General features: G+C 39.0%; 1 protein-coding gene across 3 annotated transcripts; it reads right to left on the bottom strand.

Moving 5' to 3' along the window:
- Positions 1-283: 283 nt before the first annotated feature.
- LOC128519498 (nuclear factor 7, brain-like) lies at positions 284-11,132 on the bottom strand. 3 transcript variants are annotated; one of them, XM_053493247.1, is made up of 6 exons: positions 10,530-11,111; positions 10,341-10,436; positions 9,990-10,157; positions 9,747-9,894; positions 9,538-9,564; positions 284-1,086 (listed from the first exon to the last, which is right to left on the bottom strand). In XM_053493247.1, exons 1-6 carry the CDS (start codon positions 11,109-11,111, stop codon positions 542-544), a joined length of 1,566 nt encoding a protein of 521 aa, XP_053349222.1. In that variant the 3' UTR covers positions 284-541. The 3 variants fall into 3 exon arrangements, with proteins under 3 accessions (XP_053349222.1, XP_053349235.1, XP_053349230.1); XM_053493260.1 differs by lacking the exon at positions 284-1,086 and adding an exon at positions 8,544-9,436 and having other exon boundaries at positions 9,990-10,223; positions 10,530-11,132; XM_053493255.1 differs by lacking the exon at positions 284-1,086 and adding an exon at positions 8,544-9,436 and having other exon boundaries at positions 9,990-10,097.
- Positions 11,133-17,947: the final 6,815 nt, after the last annotated feature.

Here is a 17,947-nt window from a genome sequence, read left to right as displayed (position 1 = left end):
AACATGGTGGAATACCTCCAGCAGGCTGAAGTGTCAAGGCCGTACCCCTACTGTACATCCTGACGTTGGGAGATAATGACCAGCGCTGCTCTCGAACAAACCAGGAGGGACTGGGAACAAGAAGACTATAATAACATTCCACAATACTCACATAAATACATGTAAACTAAAGATACACTTAACTACATTTGACATAGAAAACAAGCCTTTAGAGCCAGCTCAACACAAATCTAAATTTAAACAAAACAAAACTAATGTCCACATGCTTGTTGATAATCTCAATAAAAAAGATGTAAGTATTAAGATTTCTCTCACAGATGATACATGCTGTAAGTTGTGCATCAATCTAATCTAACTGTCCTGTGCAGTGTGTATATAATTATGACTTACTTGTTTTAAAGTCAATTAAGGTTTATCTGTGCTGTTTCTGTAATTGTTTCACTACAGTATAAACAGGAGTAGATAATGTAGATGATCACAAAATTCTAAATGCAATACAAATAAACAAACTTAATATTAATTACATTAACATAAATTAATATTATATTTGACTAACAGGACAGATAATCAGTGGTGCTGAATTTCTACCTCCATCATTAGGACAGGGGCTGAAGTGTGGATAAAGTTTCTCAGTGAAAGTCCGACCAGTGAAAGAGTAGATATGAGACTTTGCATCAACATCATAGAAGGAGATCAGACCCTCCTCATAATCCACAAACACCCCCACCTTCTGAGGAGCCTGTTTCAAGGAGAGGGAGACACGAGGAGAGTCCAGAGCCACATATTCTGTATCATTTCTCAGCAACACACACCAGACTCCATCTTCAGGACTGACTGTAATCACCCCTTTCCTGTTAATGGACTCTCTGGCCAGTCCTAACTCCCACTTAGTCTTCCCTTTGACCTGAACCTCATAGTAAAATCTCCCTGAGGAGAATCCCTCCTTTCCCAGGACATCAGCACAATAATCAAACCTCTCTGGGTTATCTGGGAGATTCTGTTCTGTCTCTCCACATGTAACTTGTTTCCCATCATAAGACAGAATAAGATAAGGATTTGCTGTATCAGGATCCAGAGTCACATTCACTGAGAGACAGAAACACAGCGTACATCAGGTTTATCATTGTACAGTGTGTAACAGTGAAGAAATATATATTTAGTCATGTGATCAATAAGAGCTCACAAACCTGCATATTGTTTAATTCTCTTCAGTTCTGTTTGGAAAATAAGAATATTATTGATATATATTATTTTATTTTTATGAGGTGAAATAAAATATATGATTATTGTAAATTGCTGATGCTGTAACAATAAAACACACACAAGCAGTGATAAAAACAGATATATCTGTTACCAGAGTCTTTATGAATTTTAGCATTTAGATCAGTAAGTACTGACCAGTCTCATCAAGCTTCTCCATTTCCTCACTGAGAGTCTCCTGGATCTGAGACAGAGCTCTCCTCACAGTCTCCACACTCAGACGAGAGTTAATAGTGACATCAGTCCAGTCCTGGGTGTGTGGAGGGCTGCACAGTGTAAATCTACAGTACAGCAGGAGAGAGGAGAAATCCCTCAGCATGGGGACTGCTGTCCTGTCATGTGCTGCATTGCTATTGAGAAACAGAGGGACTGTTTTTTTACTGAGAGTGCACTTGCCTTAAACAACAGATTTTAGCACACCATTACAATGTGTTTTTCTATGTTTTTATGTATGTATTTTTTATATTTGGGTTGAACTATAGTTTACTGTAAGACTTTCTGTAAATATATTCATCATTCATAATTAACTGAATAAATTTTGAATTATGATGATTAGTTACTTCTGTAACAGAAGCTTTTGATTTTCACCCACGAGTAAATGTGACAATAAACAGTAAAATTTAAGACCTCGCCTCGTGTCCGTGCTTTATGGTGCCGCTCGTGCAACATGGGTCGAATCCGTTACAGATCATAACAGTCTACTGCATTTCATTCTTATAATAACGCACAAACACAAGCGGGGCTGAATGACCAACATCAGCTGACGCAGTAGAACGTCCTGACAATGTTATAATTTTTATGGTCATTTATTTTAGTTAATTAATTTACTATAAATTTAAAGAACACAAGATATAAGACGACACAAAACCCTACACGCGTCTTTTCTAATTACACGTGATAAAATTTAAAGGCTCACTGTGTTAACATTTATTTTGTTTAAATTTGATCCTAATAAGATTTAATTTAATTTAAATTCTACATTTGTATCGTCATTTTAGTTCTGTGATTATAAATTTGTTTTACTTGATTTTATCCGCTACTACGTGCAGTTCTAAAACTCTGTGTCTCATTAATCCAGCAGAGAATGAACTAAGGCATGAGGCGACAGCCTGTAGTTATATAGCGCCACTCAACGGTAAAAGCCAGCAAACGCACAAAGCCAAACGGTACCGCCGAGCGCGGCAACGGTAGGACCTACATTCCGATTGATTAACCACTGTAACTATGTTCATTACAGTATCAGAAACACATTCTGATGTCTAAAATTAATGCTATCAGATAATGTTTCCCTTCTGCTGTTCATGTACAGATGTGTCCACAGCTGACAAGTTGGTACTACTGACATGTTTGCAGCCCACAAGTGAATTAGCTGATGTTCATCATTCTCACACAAAGTCTGTTTGTTTTAGCATCACAAACACATCCTGATGGCTAGAATTGTCATTGCCACATACTGTACAGTACTTTAGAATGATTAAACTCAGAGAGCCACAGTAACAGTCTAACGCGTGAGAATTTATTTACATAGAAAGTAGGTTGGAAACATTATCTGACAGTAACAATTCTATCCAACGGGATGTGTTTCCCTGGCTATAATGAACATAAGGATTGTGAAGAATAAAACTCGGCTTATTCACATGTGGTGGTGAAAAAAAATCAGCAGCAACAGTCTGATACAGTAGGTGTGAGAAGCTCTTTACTGTAGAAGATAAGTAGAGAAAAACCATATGTGCTTTAATAGAGACCCATCAGATACAGTCTCAAGAAATAATAACTTATTACTATCATTATATAATTAATATAATAATAATAATAATAATAATAATAATAATAATGCTAAATTATTTGCATTTAATCTCAATAAACTAAGTATAAAATATTTATTTAATGAAATATGCAATTAAAATATTCTATCAAAGAGTTAAAAGAAGAATAATTTTTATAACGGCATTAATAAATCATAAATATAAATATATTTAATATTAGTTATAAATATTAAAACAATACAACGCATGTTATGATAAGCAAAATCTCAGTCTCTTTAACTTCAGACATTAAAAACTGTAACAATGTCACTTTTAGAACACGTTTTATCTCAGTGGTGCGCGCGCAACCTCTCACGGGCGTGTGTTGCTCTGAACGCGCGCGACCTGCACCTGGTGAGGAAACGCATCTCAATGGGGGAACCAACTTCGACACAACACTTGTTATTTATCCGACTCTGGTATTCAGTTACAGAAGTACTTTATTGTTTACTTTAAAATAATTTCGTAAGTGTTTGACTTTTCCTGCTCACTTACAGTTCAGCTGCTGTGCTTTTAGTTCCTTGAAGAAAGACTGAGAAGCTTTAAACTGGAGATTGTGATGAATCCTGATGATGAATCGGCTTCACTCCTCACTTTGGTTTCACCTGTGAAACTCCCTTAGGCCACGCCCCCCGTTCTAGAGTATATATACTGATTATACAGTTACACATTTTGGCCACTAGATGGCGGAAATTCACCAAAGAAACTGGAGGCAAACATTCATGAATGTGAACATGTACACAAATCCTGTTTTTAACATCCACCTGATCTAAATATTTTTCATATTCATGTGTATTAATGTATAATGATGTATAATGTATAATGTTTATTCACATCATGCAGGATCTGTCACATCTACACCGTTGTCAGAAAGGCCTGGCAGCGTCTCTACCACCTCAGATGCCTGAGAGACTTTAGATGTCCTCAGAGGTGCTTAGAGATGTTTACTCCTGCACCATAGAGAGCATCATAACGGGAAACATCACAACCTGGTTTGGGAACAGTCCCATGCAGGACAGATGAGATCTACAGAGGGTGTAGAAATCACTGAGCACATCATTTGAATCAAGTTCCCTGACCTGCCCTGCAGCACATTTACCAGCACCAGACAGATTGGCCAATATCCCAGAATGTCCAGCTTACAATACCATCTGACAGCTTCCATCCGAATGACCAGACATGTTTAGCTTGGCTAAAAAATTCAGGTAATTTTTGTAACAACCCTAATGAGCAGAAAAGGGTGCTTCAGCATCCGACCAACTATTCAGATCATAAAAGAAACAAAGACAATAAAGGAATAAAAATGACGTTAGTAACATCATAATTTCATTTTATAACTCAGGACTAGAAACACTGATGCTGTTGCACATTACATATACTTTATACAGTTTATTTATACAGTTCATTCTGTTTTCAAAAAAACAATTATCTACATTGATTTTATGAAGTAACAAAATTACTACATATTGTAGATTTTTGGTTTACATTATTTTCCATTGGCTTATTTCTGTAGGTCACAAACAGTCATGTAAACATTTCAGTGCATACCATACTGTGTATTTAATGAATAAAATGTAGAATTTTTAAATCAGAATATTAACTTTTTAAGGGGCACCGTTGTGTAGGGACTGTTGCCTTGCACTTCCAGGTCTCTGTGGGCATTGAGTTTGCATGTTCTCCCCATGCTTGGTGCGTTTTCTCCAGGTACTCTGGTTCCTCCCGCAGTCTAAAGACATGCATTAGACTAATTGTTGTTCCCAAATTGCCCATAATGTATGTGTTAGTGTGTGTGTATCTGTGTGTGTCCTGCGATGGATGGGCACCCTGTCCAGGGTGCACCTCGTTTCATGCCTCAAGTCTCTTGAGATAAGGTCTGGTCTAGGAAAATCTTTTATATATATATATTGATCTGGATTGTGGAAGAAAACATTCAGGATTTAAAGCATGAGCACGCAGCTTTACTCTAGCATTAGCTTAGCTATTCTTAATAACTCTGGATTGATTTAACCAAATCATTTCTCTGATCCAATTTCAGGTTTACATTGAAAAATCCGACCCGACAAGATCATAATTTAGCTGTGTAGCTACTGCACATGTGACAATAAAGAACTTGAATTTGACTCTAATTAAATAAGCCTGTACAATGTGTCCATTTTCTTACCTGGACATATGAAAAAAAAATGTTTTGTGTTTTTGAATAACAACAGAGATCTGAAAGTCAAAATGTAATGTTTACTACAAGCAATGTGCTGTATCGTTACAAATAGAATATAAAACAGTTAAAATTTGCATTAAATGTCAAAATACACTGTCTAACACAGGCTTCTCTTGTTAGATCAGCTTAGTAGTGATGTTTTTGGACGCGTCAGGAATGAATGACTTTCCACATGCAGATGACTGATATACTGTATGAACTTGTCATGAAATCCAGCATTTGTGAAAGTCAGACCATACGTTTTTTTTTTTTTTTTTATCAATTTCAATTATATAGTAATTTTTACTGCAGCACATTAAGTAATATTTTAACTAAAGTGAATAGGTGGCTCTCTGTCTTTGTCCTTTGTCTTATGATCGTCTCCCCTCCTTGTTGATGCTGTTTGTCTATAATTGACATGGCAATGGCTTAAGAATGTTTTAAACAGTAAACGTTCCAGGTTTTGTCACTGATACTCTGTGATTCATGATCCCACTGGTTGTGACATTAGCTTGATAATCTCAATAAAAAGTGTTTAAGCAGCTAAATTTATAGCAGACAGGGATGACTGACATCTTTCTTGTAAATTGCCCAATATCCAATACACTCCAAAACCTTTGTGTTTTTTCTTGGACATGCCAAGGGGGTTGCACATCTCGAATTCATCAACATACAATATTAAAGAGATAGCAGGTTCAGAAAGCAGTTCATTCCTTTTAAAGTTAAGTGAATAAAACAACATGTATATGTAGATTCATCTTCTTTATACACTGATTTTAAATGATGTGTATTATCAGGTATTGACTGGCAACTCAGAAGTTGCTGCAAGGACTGTAGAACTGGAACGAACTGAAATGTCCTTCCATCACTCTGATCAAGCACAGACTCTACAGGCTTTACTAAGATTTAAAGCTAGTCTGGGCTTCTATGTTGGAGGATATTGAGGAAATTGCACCTTATTCCTAATATCACAGAGTAAATCTGATCTTTTGTGAAATTTATCTTCTCTTTAAAGAAATATGTTTTCTACCTGGAACTTATCTGCAGCATGAAGTTAAAAAAAAATACATTTGCTTTTCTGTTATTCACAAGTTTGGACTATTTTAAATGACAGTTGAATGCATTAAAGTAAAATTTAAGTTTTTTTTTTTTTTTTGGTGAACTTGGTAAGTTGTTTTCTATGTTCAATTACTCCAAATTAAAAACAGTTTAAACATTTCTAGTTAAAAAAATCTGTGCACATCTGAATGTGTAAATTTGAGCTTAGTTTTAATACAAAAACTGTTGGCAACAGTAGTTTAAATAAATGTATATTTTATTGAACTTTTTTTAAACCATGAAGCTAATGTAATTTATAGAATTAAACAACTGATTTAACTTTGAAAATAATCCTTAAAATTAGCCAGATAGTCCAACACCCCCCAGCCCTTTTCACAGAAAGCCAGTCTTGTGGATGTTTCCTCTGAAAATGTCTTTTTTTTTCTTGTCTTACATAAAATACATAATTGTACAACAAGTTAAAAAAGGTTCATTTGTGTAATGAGTAATTTTGCCTTTATGCAAAAATGTGGCTTGTTTTGTATTTTTCAGTCGTTATAAAAAATCTTAAAGAATAATTTTTTGGTGAGCTTGATGGAAATCGTTATTATTAGATGTCATTTTTGGAGATAATGCATTTATGATCTTTAAGAGCAGCTCTGTGTGTAATTTTATTTTAATTATTATTGTTAGTTACTTAACATTTTTACTTAACATTGCCATTTTACTGTATGCTTTAAATTATTTGGGAAGGTGGGTAATTGCAATTAGCATTTATGAAGAAGTTTCGTTAAATTTAAGTTGATTTTAACTTGATTTGTCTGATAATGATAAGCATTACACTGCATATTGTACTGTGTATGACTGTGTATGTGACAAATAAAAATGTGAATTTAATGTGCCTTTCCTGTTATCAAGAGGTAATACATTACTGTTCAAGTTCAAGTAGGCTTTATTGTCATTACAACCATATACAGTTAGTACACAGTGAAACGAAACAACGTTCCTCCAGGACCAAGGTGCTACATGCAACATAAATCTACAACATAAATTAACAGAGACACTAAACTAGCTAACCAAGAGGCCTAGTTAGCTGGCTAGCAGAGACAGGACAGAGAGACCTAACATAAATTACAACATAAATTAACAAAAACTAACTAGCTAAGTATAACATTTTTATAGACAACATAAAGTGCACGTGCAAATGTGCAAACAAAAGCAACAACAAAGTGACAGTGCGCAACCACGACATAACAGAACATAAAGATATGGTGTTAAACGTAACAGTTACAGAACATAAAATATGGTGTTGAGGTAGTGGGTAAACGTAAACATTCTTTCTTTAAAAACAGCAGCAAGAGGAATTAGTGCAAAATTAGTCCAGTAGTGATCGTTGCATAAATTATGGAAAAATTCAAAGGGTTTGTTTTACACAACATCACAAAAAAAAAAAAAAACACAGTGAATTATAAAAAGCAAGTTAAAGGACATAAGAGCATATAGTCATATATTGACAGATTGCAGTTTACCAGAATTTCTTCTTTATTGTCTTGTCTCTCACACAGTGAAGAATCTTAATGATGGAGAATCCTTGGACATTCCAGTGGGAATTCTCTGCTATGAGAACAACAGAGCCACAAGCCCTACATCACCACAACTGAACCCCACAAGAGTGAGGATCATCCTAGAGGGCAGTCTTGTAATGGATTCACTCACCAACCTGCCTCAAGCTATGTGTCTCTTGTTTGACTTTACCTATGCAATCCACTTGGAGTACCCAAAGTCCATGATAAACACTTTTATCTTTATTCAGGAACTTGGTAAAACTCGGATCAAAGTGAGCTACTAATTTTATAGGGCGGTGCCCCTGCACTGTGTTTTAATAAAATAAAAATAAAAACTGCATTGTGTGTTCATTGACAAAAGAAAATGCAAACTGATCTGGAATTTTCCTATCCCAATTATTTAAGTACAAATATGATATTAAGTGCATTTAAATTAAAATATTAAGTTCTGAGTATTTTGCATTTAAGTTGACTCTACTTAGCCAAAAATAAATAAATTAAGTGTGTATGAGTTTAAATATTGCATTTTGACTGTTTTACATTTAAGTTGACTCTACTTAAACAAATGTATTTTTTTTACTGTCAATTTTTAAAGCAGTTGCCTCAAATGGTTAAAGTACAATCATCTTAGCAGGGTTTACAGTGTGTACACACACACACACCCACACACACACACACACACACACACATGGGCCCGAACACCAGTTTGCCGACAGAGACTCTCATTCATAGAAGAAAAAATGCTTTATGCGCACACACACACATGGTAACAGTGTTATAGTAAACAGTATAAGCGTACACAGATGTTGACTATATGAGTGACGCACACGCATTGAGACTGAGCATGAGAGACGATTATCCACAATACTGCTCGTATTTGAACACCTCATTAGTTTACAGAGTTAAAACGTAACTAATGTTGCTGTTTCTGTGATTGTTTCACTACAGTATAAACAGGACTAGATAATGTACAATAGATGATCACAAAATTCTAAATACAATACAAATAAACAAACAATAAAAGTAATATTATATTTGACTAACAGGACAGATAATCAGTGGTGCGGAATTTTTACCTCCATCATTAAGACAGGGGTTGAAGTATGGATAAAGTTTCTCAGTGAAAGTCTGACCAGTGAAAGAGTAGATATGAGACTTTGCATCAACATCATAGAAGGAGATCAGACCCTCCTCATAATCCACAAACACCCCCACCTTCTGAGGAGCCTGTTTTAAAGAGAGGGAGACACGAGGAGAGTCCAGAGTCTCATATTCAGTCTTATTCCTCAGCCACACACACCAGACTCCATCTTCAGGGCTGAGTTTAATCACCCCTTTCCTGTTAATGGACTCTCTCACCACTCCTAAATCCCACTTAGTCTTCCCTCTGACCTGGACATCATAGTAAAATCTCCCTGAGGAGAATCCCTCCTTTCCCAACACAATCCCATAAATTCCAAACCTCTCTGGGTTATCAGGGAGATTCTGTCTCTTGACTCCATGTGTAACTTGTTTCCCATCATCAGACAGGATGAGATAAGGATTCGCTGTATCAGGATCCAGAGTCACATCCACTGAGAGACAGAAACACAGCGAACATCAGTTTTATCTTTGCACAGTGTGTAACAGTAAAGAAATATATATTAAGTCATGTGATCAATAAGAGCTCACAAACCAGCATATTGTTTAATTCTCTTCAGTTCTGTTTGAAAAATAAGAATATTATTGATGTCATATTTTTATGAAGTGAAATAAAATATATGATTATTGTAAATTACAACAAAATGCCCTAACAATAAAACACACACCAAGCAGTGATAAAAACAGGTATTTCTGTTATCAGAATCTTTATGAATTTTAGCATTTAGATCAGTAAGTACTGACCAGTCTCATCAAGCTTCTCCATTTCCTCACTGAGAGTCTCCTGAATCTGAGACAGAGCTCTCCTCACAGTCTCCACACTCAGACGAGAGTTAATAGTGACATCAGTCCAGTCCTGGGTGTGTGGAGGGCTGCACAGTGACGGGTAAATCTACAGTACAGCAGGAGAGAGGAGAAATCCCTCAGCATGGGGACTGCTGTCCTGTCATGTGCTGCATTGCTATTGAGAAACAGAGGGACTCTGACCTGTAGGAGGTGGAGGTGATCCTCAGTGTGTGAGAGCTGCTCCAGCTCAGTGTTTCTCCTCTTTAGCTCAGTGATTTCCTGCTCCAGATCTTTAATGAACTCTTCAGCCTGCCTCTCTGCTGCTTTCTGCTTCTCCTCCATCACCCCAAGCAGCTCAGCCTGTCTTCTCTCAATGCAGCACATCAGAGCACTGAAGATCTCCACAACATCTGCTTCCTCCTTTTCTGTGGTTTTCTAACAGGAGAGAAATTAAGCTAAATACTTTAATTTCATATGATTATATCAGGACTACACTAATGTGGTTGTTATGAAGGAGTTATTTTGTAGGTTATATTTTGTAGGTAGACTCACATTATTGAGTTCTACAGAGTGTTTGATTTCCTCAATTTTATTCAGTCGCTCCTGGATCATCTGCTGAACTTCTGCTTGTGTCTTTTCCATCTCAGTCTGAGAAAAATATAGATGATGTTCAACCCTTGGTCATGGCATTTCATTAGTTTGCAAACTTTTACTATACATTATTAAGTTTCAGTCTCTCACCTTCTTCTCTGCACTCTCCTCCTCTATAGGAACAGTTTTGTGAGTTCTGTGGTCTCCCTCAGTACAGAACTGACACACACACGTCTGGTCGTCTCTACAGAACAGCTCCAGGGGTCTCTCATGTTTCTGGCAGATGTAGTTCTCCAGGTTCTCCATCGCCTCCATTAGTTTGTGCTTCTTTAATGAAGACACTCTCTCATGAGGTTCCAGGTGAGTCTTGCAGTAAGAGGTCATACAGGTCAGACAGGACTTCACAGCTGCACATTTCTTTTCATAGCAGATCTCACAGAGCACCAAACATTGGGTGGGTTTTTCTGAAGTACTGCTGGATTTCACCTGAACTGATTTCTTAAATGGAGCAGCAAGTCCAGAGATGAACGTATTCACACATAACTCTGGTCTTTTAGCAAAAGATGTTTTACACACTGGACACTGACAGTGTGAACTGCTGTCCCAGAACTCTTTGAGACAGATCATACAGAAGTTGTGTCCACATGGAGTAGAGACTGGATCAGTGAAAACATCCAGACAGATGGAGCACTGGAGCTGATCTTCACACAGGACACTGTTGGAGGAAGCCATGACTGACACAGGAGACAAGATAAGAGTGGATTTTAGAAAACTGTACACATTTTAATCCTTACAACACACACTGTATATACGCTCACCTAAAGGATTATTAGGAACACCTGTTCAATTTCTCATTTATGCAATTATCTAATCAACCAATCACATGGCAGTTGCTTCAATGCATCTAGGGTTGTGGTCCTGGTCAAGACAATCTCTTGAACTCCAAACTGAATGTCAGAATGGGAAAGAAAGGTGATTTAAGCAATTTTGAGCGTGGCATGGTTGTTGGTGCCAGACGGGCTGGTCTGAGTATTTCACAATCTGCTCAGTTACTGGGATGTTCACAAACAACCATTTCTAGGGTTTACAAAGAATGGTGTGAAAAGGGAAAAACATCCAGTATGCGGCAGTCCTGTGGGCGAAAATGCCTTGTTGATGCTCGAGGTCAAAGGAGAATGGGCCGACTGATTCAAGCTGATAGAAGAGCAACTTTGACTGAATAACCACTCGTTACAACCGAGGTATGCAGCAAAGCATTTGTGAAGCCACAACACGCACAACCTTGAGGCGGATGGGCTACAACAGCAGAAGACCCCACCAGGTACCACTCATCTCCACTACAATTAGGAAAAAAGAGGCCACAATTTGCACGAGCTCACCAAAATTGGACAGTTGAAGACTGGAAAAATGTTGCCTGGTCTGAGACATTCAAATGGTAGAGTCAGAATTTGGCGTAAACAGGATGAGAACATGGATCCAACATGCCTTGTTACCACTGTGCAGGCTGGTGGTGGTGGTGTAATGGTGTGGGGGATGTTTTCTTGGCACACTTCAGGCCCCTTAGTGCCAATTGGGCATCGTTTAAATGCCACGGGCTACCTGAGCATTGTTTCTGACCATGTCCATCCCTTTATGACCACCATGTACCCATCCTCTGATGGCTACTTCCAGCAGGATAATGCACCATGTCACAAAGCTCGAATCATTTCAAATTGGTTTCTTGAACATGACAATGAGTTCACTGTACTAAAATGGCCCCCACAGTCACCAGATCTCAACCTAATAGAACATCTTTGGGATGTGGTGGAATGGGAGCTTTGTGCCCTGGATGTGCATCCCACAAATCTCCATCAACTGCAAGATGTTATTCTGTCAATATGGGCCAACATTTCTAAAGAATGCTTTCAGCACCTTGTTGAATCAATGCCACATAGAATTAAGGCAGTTCTGAAGGCGAAAGGGGGTCAAACACCGTATTAGTATGGTGTTCCTAATAATCCTTTAGGTGAGTGTATGTATGTACATACACTTAACAAAAATATAAATGCAACACCTTTGTTTCTGCTCCGATTGGACTTAAAGATCTAAAATTCATTTCAGATACACAATATTACCATTTCTCTCAAACATTGTTCTAAAATCAGTCTAAATGTGTGATAGTGAGCACTTCTGCTTTGCTGAGATAATCCATCCCACCTCACAGGTGTGCCACATCAAGATGCTGATCTGACATCATGAGTAGTGCACAGGTGTACCTTATACTGCCCAAAATGAAAGGCCACCCTGGAATGTGCAGTTTTGTCTTACAGCAAAATGCCACAGATGCCACAAGCATTTAGGGGGCCTGCAATTGGCATGCTGACAGCAGGAATGTCAACCAGATCTGTTGCTCGTGCATTGAATGTTCATTTCTCCTCCATAAGCCGTCTCCAAAGGCGTTTCAGAGAATATGGCAGTACATCCAACCGGCCTTACAACCGCAGACCAGGTGTAACCACACCAGCCCAGCACCTCCACATCCAGCAGGTTCACCTCCAAGATCGTCTGAGCCACTCAGACAGCTGCTGAACAATTAGTTTGCACAACCAAACAATTTCTGCACTGTTAGAAACCGTCTCAGGGAAGCTCAACTGCATGCTCTTCGTCCTCATCGGGGTCTTGACCTGACTCCAGCTCGTTGCCGTAACAGACTTGAGTGGGCAAATGCTCACATTCGATGGCGTCTGGCACGTTGGAGAGGTGTTCTCTTCACGGATGAATCTCGGTTTACATTGTTCAGGGCAGATGGCAGACAGCGTGTGTGGCGTCGTGTGGGTGAGCGCTTTGCTGATGTCAATGTTGTGGATCGAGTGGCCCATGGTGGTGGTGGGGTTATGGTATGAGCAGGCATCTGTTATGGATGAAGAACACAGGTACATTTTATTGATGGCATTTTGAATGCACAGAGATACAGTGATGAGATCCTGAGGCCCATTGTTGTGCCATACATCCATGAACATCACCTCATGTTTCAGCAAGATAATGCACGGCGGCCCCATGTTGCAAGGATCTGTACACAGTTCTTGGAAGCTGAAAATGTCCCAGTTCTTGCATGGCCAGCATACTCACCGGAGATGTCACCCATTGAGCATGTTTGGGATGTGCTTGACCGGCGTATACGACAGCGTGTACCAGTTCCCACTAATATCCAACAACTTCGCACAGCCATTGAAGAGGAGTGGACCAACATTCCACAGGCCACAATTAACAATCTGATAAACTCTATGCGAAGAAGATGTGTTGCACTGCATGAGGCAAATGGTGGTCACACCAGATACTGACCGGTTCTGAGTCCCCAGACCCCCAATAAAGCAAAAAACTGCACATTCCAGGGTGGCCTTTTATTGTGGGCAGTATAAGGTACACCTGTCCACTACTCATGATGTCAGATCAGCATCTTGATGTGGCACACCATTTTGACATGGATTATCTCTGCAAAGCAGTGCTCACTATCACACATTTAGACTGATTTGTTAACAGTGTTTGAGAGAAATGGTAATATTGTGTATCTGGAATGAATTTTAGATCTTTAAGTCCATCTCATAAAAAATCGGAGCAGAAACAGAAACAAAGGTGTTGCGTTTATATTTTTGTTGAGTGTATACAGTATATATATATATATATATATATATATATACATACAGTGGTGTGAAAAACTATTTGCCCCCTTCCTGATTTCTTATTCTTTTGCATGTTTGTCACACCTAAATGTTTCTGCTTATCAAAAACTATTAGTCAAAGATAACATAATTGAACACAAAATGCAGTTTTTAAATGAAGGTTTACGTTATTAAGGGAGAAAAAAATCTCCAAATCTACATGGCCCTGTGTGAAAAAGTGATTGCCCCCCTTGTTAAAAAATAACTTAACTGTGGTTTATCACACCTTAGTTCAATTTCTGTAGTCACCCCCAGGCCTGATTACTGCCACACCTGTTTCAATCAAGAAATCACTTAAATAGGAGCTACCTGACACAGAGAAGTAGACCAAAAGCACCTCAAAAGCTAGACATCATGCCAAGATCCAAAGAAATTCAGGAACAAATGAGAACAAAAGTAATTGAGATCTATCAGTCTGGTAAAGCTTATAAAGCCATTTCTAAAGATTTGGGACTCCAGCAAACCACAGTGAGAGCCATTTTTGGGGAATACCTTGTGGACCGACGAGGCAAAAGTTGAACATTTTTGGAAGGTGCGTGTCCCGTTACATCTGGCGTAAAAGTAACACAGCGCTTCAGAAAAAGAACATCATACCAACAGTAAAATATGGTGGTGGTAGTGTGATGGTCTGGGGTTGTTTTGCTGCTTCAGGACCTGGAAGGCTTGCTGTGATAGATGGAACCATGAATTCTACTGTCTACCAAAAAATCCTGAAGGAGAATGTCCGGCCATCTGTTCGTCAACTCAAGCTGAAGCGATCTTGGGTGCTGCAGCAGGACAATGACCCAAAACACACCAGCAAATCCACCTCTGAATGGCTGAAGAAAAACAAAATGAAGACTTTGGAGTGGCCTAGTCAAAGTCCTGACCTGAATCCTATTAAGATGTTGTGGCATGACCTTAAAAAGGCGGATCATGCTAGAAAACCCTCAAATAAAGCTGAATTACAAGAATTCTGAAAAGATGAGTGGGCCAAAATTCCTCCAGAGCGCTGTAAAAGACTCGTTGCAAGTTATCGCAAATGCTTGATTGCAGTTATTGCTGCTAAGGGTGGCCCAACCAGTTATTAGGTTCAGGGGGCAATTACTTTTTTACACAGGGCCATGTAGGTTTGGATTTTTTTTTCCCTAAATAATAAAAACCATCATTTAAAAACTGCATTTTGTGTTTACTTGTGTTATCTTTGACTAATAGTTTAATGTGTTTGATGGTCAGAAACATTTTGTGTGACAAACATGCAAAAGAATAGGAAATCAGGAAGGGGGCAAATAGTTTTTCACACCACTGTATATAATTATCCAAACAAGGAATAAAATAATCAGTGATGTGCTTTTATGGGAATATAATCAAGGATGGTGTATGTGATTATAAAAGTATAGTTACTAGTTGATTCTTTCTTTTCTATACAATCATGTGTTAAAGTGTTTATTTACCTTCATACTACAGAAATGTATCAATGATTACAGATTGTAATAAATGACAAAGAATTTAATCTTTAGTTTCATTTAATTGTGTTTAAATCAAAAGCAGTTAAAATAACTTATTTTAAATTTTTAAAGTTTATTTTGTTTAAAATTATTAATGATAAATGTAAAAGTCTTTTCTACTTTTTCGTCCCCTTACGAGGAGTAAACATATAACAGATAAGTATTTCATACTACCTTATAATATATTCACTCGAAACGCGTGTTATATCGTTTTCGTATAAGTTTATATCGTATAAGTTTTAATAGTTTTGCAGCACACCGCTTCTAGCCGGCTTTTCATTAGCATCGCTAGCCCGTTAGCCCGGCTATCACAAGTTTGTTTACGCTCTTTCGCACCGGTTATTTCTATTTTTAGACACCATGTCGGTTGGGTCTCTGCCCCTGTGTGCAGGTGAGGAGACATTGGAGCTGCACTCGGTGGACTTGGAGATGGAGGCCGTGGAGAAGCTGATCCGCGACCTACAGGTGAAGCTGGCCCGGCTACAGCAGCGGAAAGCCACGCTGGAATCGTCGCGGACCGACGCTTACCTGTCCCAGGTAAATTCTCGGCATGAGAATTCTCCGACAACCTCTACTCCGCGTGCTTCTCTGCCCAGGTCGAACGCACCGAGAACGCAGCCTGCCCAGCTTTCCTTCACCCCGGCGCCGGGATACCACGAGGCCTGGAAACTTCAGCAGCGGAAGACGCGCGCCAAGCCCCGGGCGAGGACCTCTCCTCCTCCGCCACCACCCGTCTTCGAGATCTCAACCCGAAACCGCTTCGCTCCTCTCCGTGAGACGGCACACGACGCGCTGGTCATCGGAGACTCCATTGTCCGGCACGTGCGTGCTACCACAGCTAAAGGTAAGGCGTACACGCGCTGTTTACCTGGTGCACGTGTTCTTGATGTTGCTGCACAGGTGCCTGCGGCCCTGAGGAAGAACATTCGAGCTGTGGTTCTCCATGCTGGCACCAACGACATCAGGCTGAGGCAGACGGAGATCCTAAAGAAGGACTTCAGGAGCCTGGTTGAGAAGGTCCGCAGCACATCACCCACGACAAAGATCGTCGTATCTGGACCACTTCCGACATTTCAGAGAGGAATCGAGAGGTTCAGTAGATTATTTGCCTTCAATGAATGGTTACAATCTTGGTGTCAACAACAGAGATTACCCTTTGTTGATAACTGGAATGTTTTCTGGGAGCGTCCTAGGCTCTACCGCACAGATGGCCTGCACCCTAGCAGAGCTGGAGCAGCGGTCCTCTCTGACAACATCTCCAGGACACTACGAACCATCTGACTTGCGGTAAGTCATACCTCAGATTCTTTAGATATCAGCCACAATACAACTCACCATACTAATAGACGCACACACATAGCTTGTACTATAGAAACTGTGTCTATTCCCCGATTAGTGAGAAAAAAGAATAAATTCGTTAAATCCAGCCGAAACAATCTGGTAACCATTAAACCAGAAAAAGGCCAAATAAGTAATCGAAGTCTACCTCTAAAGTTTGGACTTTTCAACCTTAGATCCCTTACGCCTAAAGCACTTATTGTTAATGAAATGGTATCAGATTATTGCCTTGACGTACTCTGCCTCACTGAAACCTGGCTTAAACCAAATGAATATATTGGTCTAAATGAGTCTACTCCGTCAGGATATTTTTATAAGCACGAGCCCCGTCTAATTGGTCGCGGTGGTGGTGTCGCCACTATCTACAAAGATGTACTCACTGTTACTCAGAAAATAAGGCCCAGGTTTAACTCATTTGAAGTGCTCGTCATTAATGTTGCACTTAATGAAATACATAATAAACCCGCGCTATATTTTACTCTGGCCACCGTGTACAGACCCCCAGGGCCATATGCCGATTTTCTAAAAGAATTTGGACATCTGCTATCAGACCTAATTGTTAACTCTGACAAAGTGTTGATAGTAGGTGACTTTAACATTCATGTAGATGATGCTAATGACACTTTAGCCCTCGCATTTATGGACTTACTAAATTCCTTTGGGGTTAAACAAAATATAAATAGATCAACTCACTGCTGTAATCATACACTAGATTTAATTATATCTCATGGTATAGATGTCACTAATATAGAGATTTTAACTCAAAGTGATGATATCACAGATCATCACCTCCTGATATATACTCTACCCGTAGAACAGATTAGCTGTGTCTCTCCACGTTATCGATTTGTTAGAAATATGAATCCGACTACTAAAGACAGATTCACAAGTAATCTACCGGATCTGTCCCAAATTCTTATTAGACCCCTAAATGCAGACGATCTAGACGAAGTGACCAGCAGCATGGGTACTATTTTTACCAGTACATTAGACACTGTTGCTCCCATCAGATTAAAAAAAGTCAGAGATAAAACACTTGCTCCTT

Source organism: Clarias gariepinus, chromosome 1 (genome assembly GCF_024256425.1).
Source record: "Clarias gariepinus isolate MV-2021 ecotype Netherlands chromosome 1, CGAR_prim_01v2, whole genome shotgun sequence".
Classification (NCBI taxonomy): Eukaryota; Metazoa; Chordata; class Actinopteri; order Siluriformes; family Clariidae; genus Clarias; species Clarias gariepinus.
The sequence above is the reverse complement of the archived record's forward strand: the minus strand, read 5'-3'. Positions and strand labels throughout refer to the sequence as shown.